We start from the raw sequence: 15,375 nt of genomic DNA on the forward strand, positions 1-15,375 counted from the left end.
CAGGTATGTCCTATCACCAGAAGAAAGAAAAAGACTGGAAGCTTTGTCCTCTGGACACCCCATTGACCCGGAAGACAGGTCAGTTCTTGTCGTAGAGGTTTGTGGATAGGGTCTCTCTCCCCAACCCCTTGTACTCAACCATTATATGAGCTATAATCCAAAAGGTTTTAGCCCTAAGCTGCTTTGGCTGCCATATTATGCAGTAGATGTAAGCGGTATGGAAACAAAGATAATTGAAGTCGAACTTATCTATACAAAGGAAATATAGCAAAGGTTTATCACAGGGGAATCATCACTGAAAATTGAGATTAGTACCATTAAGTTTAAGATAAAATTAGAGACATTCCAGCATAAGAAAATTGCAAGGAAAAGTTACAACACTACATAAATCTGTAAATAACTTTTTCTTTTTTTTTCAATGCAGGACAAAATCGTACAAATACTCTTTCTTTCTTAGTTGTTTTTTTTTTTGTGTGGACACAACCGTGAATATTCTCCCATTTCTCATTACCTGCCATTACTAAAATATAAATAATAGTTTATCGCACATGGCATGGCCGGGTTTGTCTGGTACAAATCTTGTACACGTTATTTTTCCCACTTCCAAATCTCGGATCAAGTTGAAACTTTACACAATTATTCATTTTACCTAACAAAACATGAATCAATAAAAAAATATAAGAATTTCTCAATTATTTATTGATTATCAATTATTTTTGGTTGATATCAAAAGAGGGAAATAAATTCTACATTATTGAGAAATATAGTTGTAAGAGTGGGGTTCTCACCCTTAAGCTTTTTTAAAAAAGTATTTTTTTATTTTGCTTTATTTGTGTGTGTTTTTCTGATGCGGCCGTGATTCGTGGTTGAAAATGTATTTGACAATGTCTGGGCACCCACTGATCTACAGTGTAGTATAGAGAGCATTCTTTTTTTGCTCCAATGATTTTGTGTGTCCGTTTGAAGAATTAGAAACAAACCAATAAACCAATTTCATTTCACAAGTGATGCCCAACCTACTAACCGCGGACCACATCCGACCCGCTACGAGGTGCTGTCCGACGCCTCGAATCTTTTACCTACGGTAAATAATGAATCTTCTGCCTACGGTACATAATGGAATCTTCTTCCTACGGTTCAAAATGGAATCTTCTGCCTACGGTTCAAAATGAATAATCTGCATACGGTACATATTGGATCTTCTGCATGAGGCACATAATAACTCTTCTAAGGTACATACCGAATCATCTGCCTACGTACATAACGAATCTCCTATGGCACATAATGAACCCTCTGCCTACGGTACGTAATGAATTCTCTGCCTACAGTACACAATAAATCTTTACTACGGTACACAATGAATTCTCTGCCTACGCTACACAATAAATCTTTACTACGTACATAATGAAGCCACAGAGGCTCGGTTGTTTTGGATCAGACGACTTTTTTTGCGGCCCTGGGGCCGATAAAGATTGCTTTGCACAAAGTAGTCCTTGGACAGTAAACCTGGTGAACCTTGTAGAGCTTGTACAATTTAAAAACGAATAGAGCAACCAGCTTCTGGCAAGTGTTAAAGTGAAGGCAAGCTTTCTGTAATGAACTTAACTAAGACATATTACTGAAAATGCATTCCGGAAATCACCAGAGGAATGTTAAGTAGCGAATAGTGGGGGGAAAATATTGCGTTTCTGCAACTGTTCGACAAGGGGACTTCACTTCTGAACGCAACACACCTGTAACAAAAAGCAACAACAATTAACGGTGACGCTCAGCTAATGAGGAAATAACTCTTGGCCAAGTGTGCATTACTTCTCCTGGAATTGACTAACTTAAAGGTGCACTCTGTATCGCGTACTTGTTTCTAAGTGTCCTCAGGTAGTTTGTTCAAAGCCCGTTTTGTGTCCCTTTTGCGTATCATTATTCTGCTCTTATTCGCTTCTTATCTTATTATCAGTGGGCGCTTTTGTAACATCACCACTTGGCATATTTCTATAAATGTTTGAACCAGGCGCGGACTGGGGTACAAATCGGCTGTGTAGGCTGCACTATTGGGAGAGGGGGAGCGCAACAGGCGTTGCTACATTGGACGCCTAGCACTCGTGGTACGTCTCTCCCTCCCCCCCCCCTCCCGGCCATATTCTGCCTGTAAATCCTGGATCTTACTTTAAAAAAAACAAAACACTAACCCACCCGCTTAATTGAATTACCTTGATGAATTGTTACTGTATTTCAAGACGTCACGGAACTCGTGGGCTCGGCTTAGAACATCTTCTTTTACTACTAGGGGCAAAAGAGAACCCACAGCATGTGCATGATAAGCACATTTTGACCTTTCAGATAGCGCAGGGTAGACAGTTTGTTAAACAGCTCCAGACTCAGAGGAGAGACGGTCCAAGTTTTATTTTGTGACGGGGGGAGGGTGGGATTAAGGGGCTTCAAGAGTGGACCAGATGGTGGTCATAAAATAAAAATCTTTCCACTCTCGCCGTCTGCTTGAAAAGCTTTGCGCCTCGTTGTTTGTAAATGCCCTGCACGTGAAAACAATAAACTTCAGAAGTTAATGCTTTTTTTTTTTTACCGTAAGGGAAATATCGTTATTGTTTTTATGCTGTCTGTCTGTCAGACCTTTGCATTTATTTTTTCATTAAACAAAAGCGCCATTGAGAGTTCACCATGACCTGCTAGAGAAAGTTGAAATCTAAAACTTTATTCTATTTCTACAATCCCTGCTGTGACGTCACTATAACCCAAATCTGGGACACTCTTTTCCTTCGATGAACTCAAGGATCATTTGATGCAATTGAAAGTTACAAGTAAATTGTAATTATGAATTGGTTCTCTTGCGTGTGGCTGTAATAACGTCTCTTTGGTCTCACAATTATTTGGTTTTAAAGCAACGGGTTTAGTAATCTTGGTAATCGTTGCAGGTCAATAGTCATGTTTCTTTACATGTTCATATAATTATACATTAATATCATAATAGCTCTATAATTCTTTTCATCACTAATTACCTCACTATAAATACATGCTATCTCCAGTAAATAAATGCAAAACCTTTTTTTTTTACTTATATATTTATATATTATGCATAAAGAATTAAAACTATTATTAAAACATGAAAAAAATAACACATTCATGCAAATTTATTCTTAATACCACACCACTGTATCATATAGTTTCATATAAGACCCGTCCCACAAGTGATTCATTTACAACTACAAAGGTAGTATAAACTTTAAGACCTAATATATTTTTATTTCATCCATTTTTAAAATTATCTTTATATCGATATAAAAAATAGTTTGAGACATAACCTATAGGCCTAGAATCACTTCTACCTCAGCTGTCTAAAATGACTGTGTGGCGACACAATTATTACGTAAGTAGCAAAATATAAAAGAATACAAAAAAAAGCTTATATATTGAAAGATTTATCTCCATTTTCTAGATTAAAAAAAATTCTTGACCAATAATTAATTAAATAAATGATATTTTAAAATTAATTAATGTGTTGTCATCGGCTATGAATAATTGTGGTTAAGTTTCAACTTGATCCGAGAATGGGAAGTAGGAGAAATAACGTGTACAAGATTTGTACCAGACAGACAGACAGACGGACAGAGTGCTTTGGAAAAAAATGATCTCAATTCTCTCATACAGAGTTTACTATCAATAATAAAAATGTCAGAGGGCGGTGCTGCTGTAGACCTGCTCCATCCCCTAAAATTTCATCACTGGACACTGTTGAGGGGGGGGGGACTACAATGAATTGTGTTTTCCTATAACGAAGTTCGACCCTGGCAGTGCCAGAGAATGAAAATTAGCTTATTTCTTCAATGATAATAATAATAATAATTATAATAATAGAAAAACAAAGAAAATATGGGAACCTAGGCTTGGAGATTAAGCGTATATGGAAATTGTCCAAAATAACAATATAACCCATTGTTATATCAACCGAGGGGATAATAACAACTGCCCTTACAGACACCTTCAAGACCCTTAACATTCCTAGGAACATCCTCGTTGCCTGTCAGAGGGCGGTACTGCTGCAGACCTGCCACATCACCAGAAAATTCCTCAGTGGAAACTGTTAAAGGGACTACGATGAATTTGGTTTCTTTTTAGCGAAACTCGACCCTGGCCAGAGAATGACTACTCGTTCGTTTCTAGCATAATAATAACAAGATTACAAAGACAGTTTGTGTGGAAACACAAACTCAAAAACGGTCCCCGAAGTGGTCCACCCAGGCAGGCTTCAATATTTTCAGAAAGAACATCCAAATGAAATTATATCAAAGACAAATGAGAGATAAGAATGGAGAAAGAAGGTTGACAGATCTTTTGTAGTGCCCCAACGGTACAGCAGATCAAAGGATAGGTGCAAGTGAATGCAAAGTTAGATGTGAACCTGGCCTAACTAGTTCCCCTATGTAATAGAACATAAAGAAACAAGGTTACAAAAGACAGTTTGTGTGGAAACACAAACTCAAAATCGGCCCCCGAAGTGGTCCACCCAGGCAGGCTTCAATATTTTCAGAAATAACATCCGAATGAAATTAAATCAAAGACAAATAAGAGATAAGAATGGAAAAAGAAGGTTAACAGATCTTGTGTAGTGCCCCAACGGTCCCGCAGATCAAAGGATAGGTGAAAGTGAATGTAAAGTTAGATGTGAACCTGGCCTAAATAGTTCCCTTTCAGACCTAGTGGTCTATAGGGCAGATGATGTAAAGTTCATCTGTTTTTGTGGCCTACGGTTAACGAGGGTGTCATGTAGCCAGCACAACGACCAACCGCCGTTACTTTTCCCCAACTAATGTCAGGTACCCATTAGAGCTGAATGGACTCAGAGGCGCCCAAAGATTCCAAAGTTGAAAATCCCAGTCTCACCAGGATTCTAACCCGAGACCCCCGGTTGGGAAGCCAAGCGCTTTACCGCTCAGCCACCGCGCCTCCCCTGGGCCAACTGATGTCTTATAATTGATCTAATTGTTTTGAAAAGACTCAATCTCTTATTCGAATCCTTAAAAAAAAAAAAAAAAATTTTCGCAATAAAAAAAAAGTTCAGAACAACGAAGTTTACAAGATTACTATTCTTTTTAGATTAGGTCTAACTTGTAATGCATACTAATTAGCTTTTTCTCTTAAAAAAACTGCTTGCATAACTGATTTTAAAAATTAGATTTTTCGCTTTCAGAAAAAAAAAAGTAACCGTTGCATCAGAACTTTGAATGGTCTAAAATATTTTGATGTCGGATTTTCAATATCTTTTCTAGTTTACGAGATCTAAACGGGACGGACGGACAGACGGACAGACATTTCGCACAAAACTAATAGCGTCTTTTCCCCTTTCGGGGGCCGCTAATAATAATAATAATTATTAATAATAATAATAATAATAAATATTATAATGTGTTTTTGGCCAATTGTTTGTCACAGATGTCCACGACATGAGACGTAAGTGACTTAATGTAATGAGCCAGTACGTCTGACTCGCAGTTTGTGTCTCTCCCTGAATCCTCGTCATGTTTTGTTTTTTAAACTTTTTGTGGCGATGACGTCATTGCGCTTGCATTTGAAAGACCGGAAATACTGCGTCGGTATGTTTTGTTAATTACCAAACATTTCCAACTCTGCTCGCGTGAATGTATGCGCAAAGAAAGTTTAACAAAAAAATTTGTAATAATTCGTTTTTGTGTGTTCTAATTAGGGTGTACATTGCACGAATATTACAAACTTGAGTTTATTTTGCACTTTGGAACATGTCTTCACGCTTTCAACTCGTCAAAAATTGTTTATTTTCTATTCTGTTGTTGTGTGTCATTTTAAGTAGCTCTTCAATTTTTTTTCTGCGAGTTCCTTCCCTTGCATTTCCTTGCCAAACTAGAGCTGGAGTAACGAGTTCCACTGATCGAAGCAAAAGAAACTGATTCTAATGCGTTTTAAAAAGTTTAAAAAAAAAAAACATGTTCAACAATGTCTGAAAATGCGTATACATACTAATAGTTGCAGGAAGTGGGTGAGGCTCTGGCACTACAAACCAGCATAAAGAATGTGTTGAGTCTTTGGTTCCAATGGATTTACAAAAAATAAATTGCTATCGCTGTGTGTCATCTCAACTTTGTTACAAATTCTTTTAGTAACGTTCTGCGCGTTAATTGTTCATGCAGCTCACAGACAAAGTTCATGTGCAATTTTTGTCATTCTCACATCTTTTTTTTTTTCAACTTTGTGCAGCTTTGAAAATAAATCATCCGCCATATTGTTTCTTTTGAAAACGTTGCTAAGGGAAGGGGGAACAACTTTTAAAAAAATGTCACGCTCATTAATGACGTCATAGTGACGTTACGAACTCCCTTCCCCTTCTCCACTATGTATATATGTATATGTTACAATATGTATGTATAACTTATACATGTATATATCAATGAACAGCTCCAGACATTAACGCAGTAACTAATTGTTTCTCTCAAGCTGTCTTTGTATAACTATATTTTAAGAAATACAAAGACAGAGAGAGAGAGGGGAGAGAGATAGAGAGAGAGAGAGCGCAAAGTAAAACCAATTTCTCCTGTTGCCTGCAACGAATGCAGGGTTCAAATATAAACAAAAATGTTTATTATGACGTTTGTATGTCTGTCTTATTTATGTGTGTGTGTATGCGTAAGGATGTGTTTGTATGCGTGAGGATGTGTGTGTGTGTGTGTGTGTGCTTATCTATAATGTATTTTGTTGAAGCTTTAGGTAACGGTCGCTGGGTAAATCGGTTCTGATGTTGGTTCTGATATGAAGGGGGATAACCACAACTACCAAGAGCTATTTACTGTTCGGTAAAAGGGACGCCATAGGCTGACATCCACTTACTTTTGGCACTAATGAATGTAGATTGACGCTCCTACTATAATAAGGGGAAATGTGCTCATCTTCGATCACGGAGGAGGATATATATATATATATATATATGTATATAAAATAAGGAAGCCGGTGTGAGGGGATGGGGGGGGGGGTAGTAAGAGGGTATGACGCTAAGACGGAACAACGAGCCATTTTCAATTTTAGCTTTATCATTCTACGAATCCTTGGGCCCTAGGCCTCTTTTGTTTTTCTTGCCTCTTTTAGGGTGTTCTTGTACATTCCCTATGGATACTTGTAGCCATTATAATATAATTATGTATTTATTTAAGGCTTTTAATCCTTGTTCTAAAAATGGTATTCATGTACCATATAAGAATTTGCATACTTAATTTTCAAAAAGAAAAATACAACAACAAAAGCCTTCAGAGCACCAGAAGTAGCAGATGCATCCATTTTATCACGAGGCAGGTGATAATGAGATTGAATTTTCAAAAGCACTTTTTGTTTTTGAGATTTATGAAGTGAGTGACTGACTGACGGACAGACATACCGTTCAAAAGCAACCCTAAATGGGGCGCTGAAAATGTTATCTATGCTTTTGGCAATTACTCCTGTGGCAACAACTAATGGCATGTTAGCATAGATCTCTGTAGTTCACTTGTGATGGCCTAGCCTGGAAGCTACTCTTGATGTAGGATCGTTTAATTGTCAGCGTGCTCTCACGATTAAAGTCACTGGTTAGAAGCTGGTGATCCAAATCAGCTTTTGATATTTTCTCGAGCTTCTGGTGGAAATGTTCCCAAGAGATTTGCGTGGAATAAAAGGTGATTGGTGAACTAATGTTGGGATTAGTGAACTAATGTTATGATTAGTGAACTGATGAGACGGGGAAGATTAAAAGATGTACATGAATTTTAAACATTATAAGTTCGGTACTCGACAGTTTTTGGCGCTAGACATGGGGGTAAACAGAATTTTTTTTTTGGAAAAAGGGGGGCGGGGGTATATGTGTGTGTTTGTGTGTGTGTACATAAATCTTCCTTACATTCAGTCCCTTCTTTCTTTCGGATGTTTTTTCTACCCATTCGTTCTGGAGTAAGTAAAACGACAATAGACACCCTTCCCTGTCAGCTAGGGCGTCTGGGGGAGCGCTGTGAGCCCGGGCGCCAAGCATTGTTTTCTGTATTTAAAGCTAAACTGAGGTGTCTACTCTTCTATCTAAAAATTATAGGTCACAAATCAAAACTGCTATTCACTATATTTTATTAATGAAACCCAGCGACTGGAAAAAACAAACAAACCAATTAGTTCATTAATTATTTTGTTTCATTAAAAAGGGAAATAGCTTGTAGATTATTGACAGACATAGTCTTAAGGGTGGAGTTCTTCCCCTGTAGATAAGCTTAGTTTTTTTTTAAAAGGATTTTTAATATTTTGCTTGTTATGTTACTAGATTTCAACCTCACGGTATACACTTCTATAGCTAAATTAATTTATTGACTAAATGGATATATTTTTTATTGGGTATTTTGCTGGGTACAGTAAATAATTGTTTAAAGTATCAACTTGATCCGAGAATTCGCAAAGGGAAAGTAGAGTTAACAACTATTTAAGGGGACTAAATTCAAAAAATTTAGCCATATCTGTGAATACTGGAGTATTAGTTTCCCTTGTGGGTGTTAAACAATTTAATGAATTACCAGTAATTAATTGTCTAATGGATTACTTTTTTATTGATTTATGTCTTGTCTATGTCAATATAGAATATTTCTAAGTTTCAACTTGTTCCGAGAATGGGTGTTGGAGAAATAACGTGCACACACTTTTTACCAGACAGACTTGAGACAGACAGACAGAGTGAGTTGATATAAGATTTGTAAAAAAAAATGTTTTCATTTGGAAGTTAATACGGCACTAAATCAATATGACCACACGGCAAAGTTTCGTCCGCGCTGTTAATTTCGAGTAGATCCGATCTCTTGTCCAGGGTAGCCTGCCGTAAATACGCCTGGTCTAAGCAGTTTCTGTTTCTTTACGACACCGCCGACATTTTACGACATTGACACGTCCACGATTAATTTCTGGTTCTTCACGTTTGATAGCATCATTTGAAGGGGCGGGGGAGGGGCGAATAACAAACACAGCTGTACGTTCAAACCACCCGAATAACAAGCAAAATATAAAAATACTTAAAAAAAACAGCAACAGAGCTTATTTAAGGGCAAGAACTGCACATTTACAGCATATATATCATAGTGTAATATTTATTTCATATTTTAAATATGAAACAAAATTGATTAATTACCACATTATCTTTATCTGATTTTTTAAATTTTTGATTCATGTTATTTTTAGATCTGTAGGGCAGAAGATGAGCATGAATCATCTGTTTCTGTTGTCAGCACAACGACCAACCGCCTTTACTTTTCCCCAACAAATTTCAGGCACCCATTATAGCTGGGAAGACAGACAGAAAGATAGACATACAGACAGACTGATAGGGATTTAATTTAAGCTTTGTAATAAAAAATAAAGCTTGCATTAAACTAAATGGCATTCATGTTTTAAAAAAAATCACATTTTCATGACAGCTACAGACATATGATTTCGAGAATTAAAATTTTGACCTCCTTAATAAAAAAAAAAGACTCGATTGGTTTGGGTTGGGGGGGGGGAGAAATGGCTACCACGACACAATCGTGGTTTATGGAGATTGTCGAGTGAATTCAAAAAACGTTGAAATCTTTATCCTTTTCCGAATACGACAGTGTTTAGTAGACTTACAACTTAACCTTTACCATTTGGCACTAAAGTCTGTGTACATCCTCTCTATTCCCTCATGTTTCTCACTTAGTAGATCTAGATCTACAGACTTACCTTTTTTAAATACTGTTTCCGAAGCGCGCGGCCACACTTCCGGTCGTAACGGTGAAGCTAATTAACGAAAGATTTGAAGTTATTTTTTTAATTTTTTTTGGAACACTTCCTGAAACGAAATTTGATATAACTGTCAAGACTTCTGAAGCCCGTATTTCTGATAAATCTTTGAAAAAATCTATTGAGCCGTTTTGTCTCACATACTACGAGTACGAATGGACCTCATTCACCAATCGTAAACAAACAACATTTTACCACGTGGTTCTCTATATCTTCTATACAAATTACGCAATCCATAAACGCTGTCACGTGATACGTAATTTTCAGAGTTTTATCAATATTATCACGTGGTTAAATGTTGTTTGTTTATGATTGGTGAATGAGGTCCATTACATAGATATCCAATGAAAATAGAAGTGGAAAATAAAAAGATTGTAGGATATAACAAAAACGTCATTGACTTGGTTTCTGAACATTTTATTGTTCATTTTAACGCCGGAAATCCAATGACAAACTTGCAAATTATAAAATACTTGATTATTTGAGGGGAAGAACTCCACACTTACAACTATATATCTCAATAATGTAGAAGTAATTTCTTTTTTTTTTCAATATCAAACGAAATAATTAATACACAAAAATAATTAATTGACAAATTGGTTGATTTTTTAAAAATAAAAAATTGATTCACGTATTGTCTTCGCCAATGAATAATTGTGCGAAGTTTAAACTTGATCCGAGAATGGGTGTGGGAGAAATATTGTGTACAAACTTGTTTTTACCAGACAGGCAGACAGAGTGAGTTGATCTAGCTTTGTAAAAATAAAAACTTGCAGCATTGGCGCGATGTGTGTCCTGGACCTGCTAACATTTTATTTTCTCCTTTTCGAACGATGTTTAGAAATACAATTAGATATTTGAACTTTAATTAGTTCAATTAAATCGTTATATACGTTAAAAAAAAAGATTTTTAAGAAATATTCTCCAGACATACAGACCCTAGATATAAAAAGATGGTAGGCTTTCAAGATGAAGCTGTCGTCTGCTTACTGTTTGTTCAAGTTATTTGCTCATCGTCTGAGTCTTTTTTTTTTCAGCTGTTGCCTTCTTCTACTCCTAAGTGTGGTCGTGCTGCTATTTCTTTGTAAGATTTCTCCAGATGTCTGCCTCAGAAGATTTCTCCAGATGTCTGCCTCAGAAGATTTCTCCAGATGTCTGCCTCAGAAAGAAGTTGCCGCCACGTGCTGTAGGACTTGAAACTTCAGAGTTTCTGTTGACATTTTATTCGTGGCTTTTAAAAGGGAAACGTTTTAGTTTGTTCAAGCCTTCACTCAAACTGACTTTGATGATGCTCACAATAGAACGGGCTTACTGGCTTCGTTTAAGGAACTGGAAACGGGGGAAGGGCAATAGCTTTTAACTTAGCTTGTCTTTCATCCTAAATACTTATACTACTGTAAAAAGATTTAGGTCACTTTTGGTATATTGTGGAAAGGTGTATGGTCAAAAGGACTTGACCTCTCAACGTACCAGAACCTCCCCTCCCTCCATTACCCCCTCCTCCTTTTTTTTTTCAACTAACGGATTTTCTACTTATTTATTTTTCGTTCCAACATGACGTGGCACGTGTGTTATCACTTTGAGCACTTCTGCTTTGAAAATTAATAGAGCTCAAAGCAAACACTCCTCTTCAGTTGACTTAAGTTTTTTCTAGGTTTAAAACAATGTAGAAGATCGATTTTTTGTTCATGCTTTTAAAAAAAAAGTTTTCGCGTAAGTGCTTAAGTGCTGCATGAAACGGGTCGCAGCTGACACTTTTGACTGTAAAGTCCATTAGTAGTGCTACCTATTACGACTGTGGAGTGTTAATAGCCTCGTACACCCAGCCTCCCCACACCAATCCTTTTTAAAGCTTAGTCAGTGTGTACAACAAAATCAAGCAAGCAAACAAACAAACAAACGAACAACAAAGGAAGAATCAACTAACAAATAACGCAGAAAAACAAGAAAAACTTTAGGAAAAAAAAAAAAGAAAAAAGATGACTTAAAAAAAAACAAAGCTTATCTAAGGGAAACTACCGCTAATTACTGCCATTTATCTTAAAATGGCAGGGTGTAGCTCCATTACTGCCATATATAACAAAATTAATTAATTAGTACTCATTGATTAACAAATTGATTAATTTTGGATTGATTCGTGTATCGTCATCGTCTATGAATAGTTATTTCAACTTGATCCGAGAATGGGAAGTAGGGGCGAGTCAAAATGAATGCAACGTTCAAGTTGACTCTGTTCTCGTTCTCGAGCCAAATTTAAATTTCTTTCATTTTTTTTTTACTTTAAAAAATTATAACGGTCAAACTAGAGTTTTCACAGTGTGGCCAACGTGCTAGTAATTCTTTTAGAAACCCATATACAGCAACTTTCAAATTTCTAGGAAAATGGTTAGATCCTTTTTCGAAATCCGCGTCTAGGTTTCACCCAGGTTCCAGTTTCCATGAAGTTATCAATTTAGAATACGAAAGTATTGACAAGCGAAGTCACAAAGATGTAAATTTTGTGTGCGCACTTTCCAGCTGTAAAAGAATTAAATCTCTAAACTCTTTCGCGTGTAGTAATTTTTTACAAAGCTTATATCAACTCGGTCTGTCTGTCTGTCTGTTAAAACAGTGTGTACATGTTATTTCTCCCACATCCAGTCTCGAATCAAGTTGAAACTTCGCACAATTATTTATAGACATAGACAAGACATGAATCAATAAAAGTAACTTATTAGACGATTAATTACTGGTAATTAATTATTTTGTTTAATAGCAACAAGGGAAACTAATACTTCAGTATTCACAGATATGGCTAAATGTGTTGAGTTTAGTCCCTTTAAATAATTGTTAAAGTTATTTCTCACTCACGAATTCTCCAATAAAGTTGATATTTTTAAAACAATTATTTATGTTACCTAACAAAACATGGCTCAATAAACGAAAATACTCAATTAGTCAATTAATTATTGGTAATTAATTATTTTGATATCGATTAACTTGTACAATATTGATAGATATAGTTTTAAGTGCAGAGTTCTTCCTCTTTAGATAAGCTTTGTTGTTTTCTTTTCAAAAGGATTTTTATATTTTGCTTGTTATTTTTTAGTTGGCAACAGTTCTTTGAAGTTGTCGTCCTTGACATTAAATCTTTTGTCTGTTTATTTCCCCAATCTTTTTTCTTATCATATTCTTAGGTTTTTCTTTAGGTCCTATGATATTTCCACCACATTTATTCATATCGCTTTCTTCTCTTTTTCTATCTTAATTAATGAATGCTATTTCTTAAAGAACTCTGAAACCCAAAGTGCTAACCTTTTACTAGTACCGGATTTCAGAAGGTAGAAACCCTGGGCAGGAATTTTGCGGATGCCCCTTGGCCTCTTTAAGCATTCAGTATATTAAATGCACTTAGTAATATTAATAAATCTTAAAAGAATGGCCATATTGTGGAAAAAAAATATTTTAAAATTTAGTCTCCCGTAATTTTTTAACTGTAATATGCATGTTTCGTCATTTGTAAAAATTATTTTTAAAAATGTGGAGGCCCGTTTAAATGTGAGACCATGGCGACATCAGAATCGTACTCTAGCATCAATTACATCACGATCATTGGTACCGAGAGTTATCCCCCGTGACGCCAAGCTTCGTTGGCCATTTTGTACAATGCCAAATATGGTATCATAGCAACCGGCGCTTGCAGTGGGCGTTTTACAAAACAAACATCCATATTAAATGAGTTTTTTTTAAAGCTGGTTATAAACAGAGAGTGACCTGATTTTTATATGTCGAACGAGTTAACTTCTTTAATATTTGATGACTTTTGTCGATATGATACAAATAAGAATGTCAACGTCTCACTTTCCAAAAGCTCACTTCGATTTTGGCAAATGATGTCGCGCCATTTTCCGGATCTATTGCTCTGGTTTTCAAACTGCCTGGTAAAAGGTCGAGACGATATTCCTTTATACGAAGTCTTCAAATACAAATGACTAGTTCAGCTAAGCAAAATTCTGGACAAACTAATTGCAGATGGACAAAACTGGTGTGCCCTCGATTACATAAAATCGAGGTTAATTTATGTTTACATTGCAATTGACAACCTCACAGTAGAGGAAAGTTGTAATTGCCTTAAATATTCAAATTTTATAAATCAATTTTAAAATTCTTGACTAACGTTGCCTTTCAGATCTTGCGATCTATGGGGTAGGTCATCTTACTATAATATGTTTCTATGGCCAACGTTTAACAAGCAGGGTGCTATGTGGCCAGCACAACGACCAACCGCCTTAACTTTCCCCGACTAGAGTCAGGTACCCATTAGAGTTGGGTGGACTCAGGGGCGCCCTAAAAATCCCGAAATTAAAAATCTCAGTCTTCACCAAGATTCGAACCCAGGACCCCAAGTTCGGAAGGCGCTCAACCACTCAACCACCGCGCCCCCCGCTTGACTAATAAATAAACAAAAATGGCAATCCACAATCTGTACCTACCACAAAGAGACATTTATACCAAGATTTATCAAGATGTGTCAAACGGTTTTGATTTCCATGCGGGACATAGATACATACTCCTTACATTCTACTTTATATATTAGATTAACTAAAACCTTGAGACTGCCCGAGTGAAATAACGAACCTTTAACTGACCCAAATCTTGCTAGGGAGATTCGAAAGTCATTGGAAGGACTTGACAATTTGAGTGGGAGTGAATGGGGTGGGTCAGGAAGAATGTCCAGGGGCCATCCTTCACCACGAGGCCCTTAGTTATTTTAATGATAGCCCGTGTACTTGATGACGAAGCAGCCCGCCATCGCTTGCTACGACCCTGGTTACGGTCGGGTATATGTTTCTTCATGTGTTCATGTCGCTCTACCACCTAACGAGGGGACCAGGAATCCAATGGAGCCTCGGAATTTTAAACTCTTGCTGAACCCCGCATTCTGAGCGCCCAAAAGCACGCGGAAACCTTCTGACAAATCCCTCCCCCCCCCCTCCCTTCGTCCTTTCGATACCCACGTAAAAAGATTGGCCAGGGCCCAGAGCGCGTACTGACAATACTAAAGTAGGGCTGAGAGACGCGCTTTACAATTATGATAATACTTGTTCGTTTCGTAGATAATAATAATAATAATAATAATAATAATAATAAGCATTAAAAAGGGCAAGGCAACGAACACCAACATTGAATTTGAAGGCATCGAGGAATTGAACTCCGCCTCTATTTATAAATATCTTGGAATAAACCAGAATGCCAAGATAAACCATAAGAAATTAAAAGAGGACTTTCTTGGCAAATATAGGCAAAGAGTTAATAAAATCCTCAACACCAAACTGTCTGGCAGTAATCTCATCACTGCAATTAACAGCTGGGCCGTCCCTGTGCTCCTTTACACGTTCGGTGTGATCAAATGGACTGACACCGACCTACATGACATTGACAGACTCACTAGAAAATTACTAACCAAGTTTCGATGTCTACACCCCAAGTCCTCCACCATAAGGTTATACCTGCCCAGGAAGGATGGGGGTCGTGGATTGCAGAACATCTTCAAATTGTGTAAGATGCAAGTTTTAAAAATACGATCAAAACTGCTCGCCT

The 15,375-nt window shown here is 36.8% G+C and overlaps 1 protein-coding gene across 4 annotated transcripts in view; it reads left to right on the plus strand.

The window, feature by feature from the left end:
* LOC106059478 (potassium channel subfamily T member 2-like) overlaps positions 1–15,375 on the plus strand; it is a 115,024-nt gene that overhangs the window by 38,529 nt on the left and 61,120 nt on the right. For all 4 annotated transcript variants that reach the window (XM_056015685.1, XM_056015683.1, XM_056015684.1 and 1 more), the window contains exon 3: positions 4–78. In XM_056015685.1, the coding sequence (XP_055871660.1) occupies positions 4–78 (75 nt within the window). The remainder of the gene's footprint in view (positions 1–3; positions 79–15,375) is intronic.

The sequence above is a fragment of the Biomphalaria glabrata genome, chromosome 17 (genome assembly GCF_947242115.1).
Source record: "Biomphalaria glabrata chromosome 17, xgBioGlab47.1, whole genome shotgun sequence".
Taxonomy (NCBI): domain Eukaryota; kingdom Metazoa; phylum Mollusca; class Gastropoda; family Planorbidae; genus Biomphalaria; species Biomphalaria glabrata.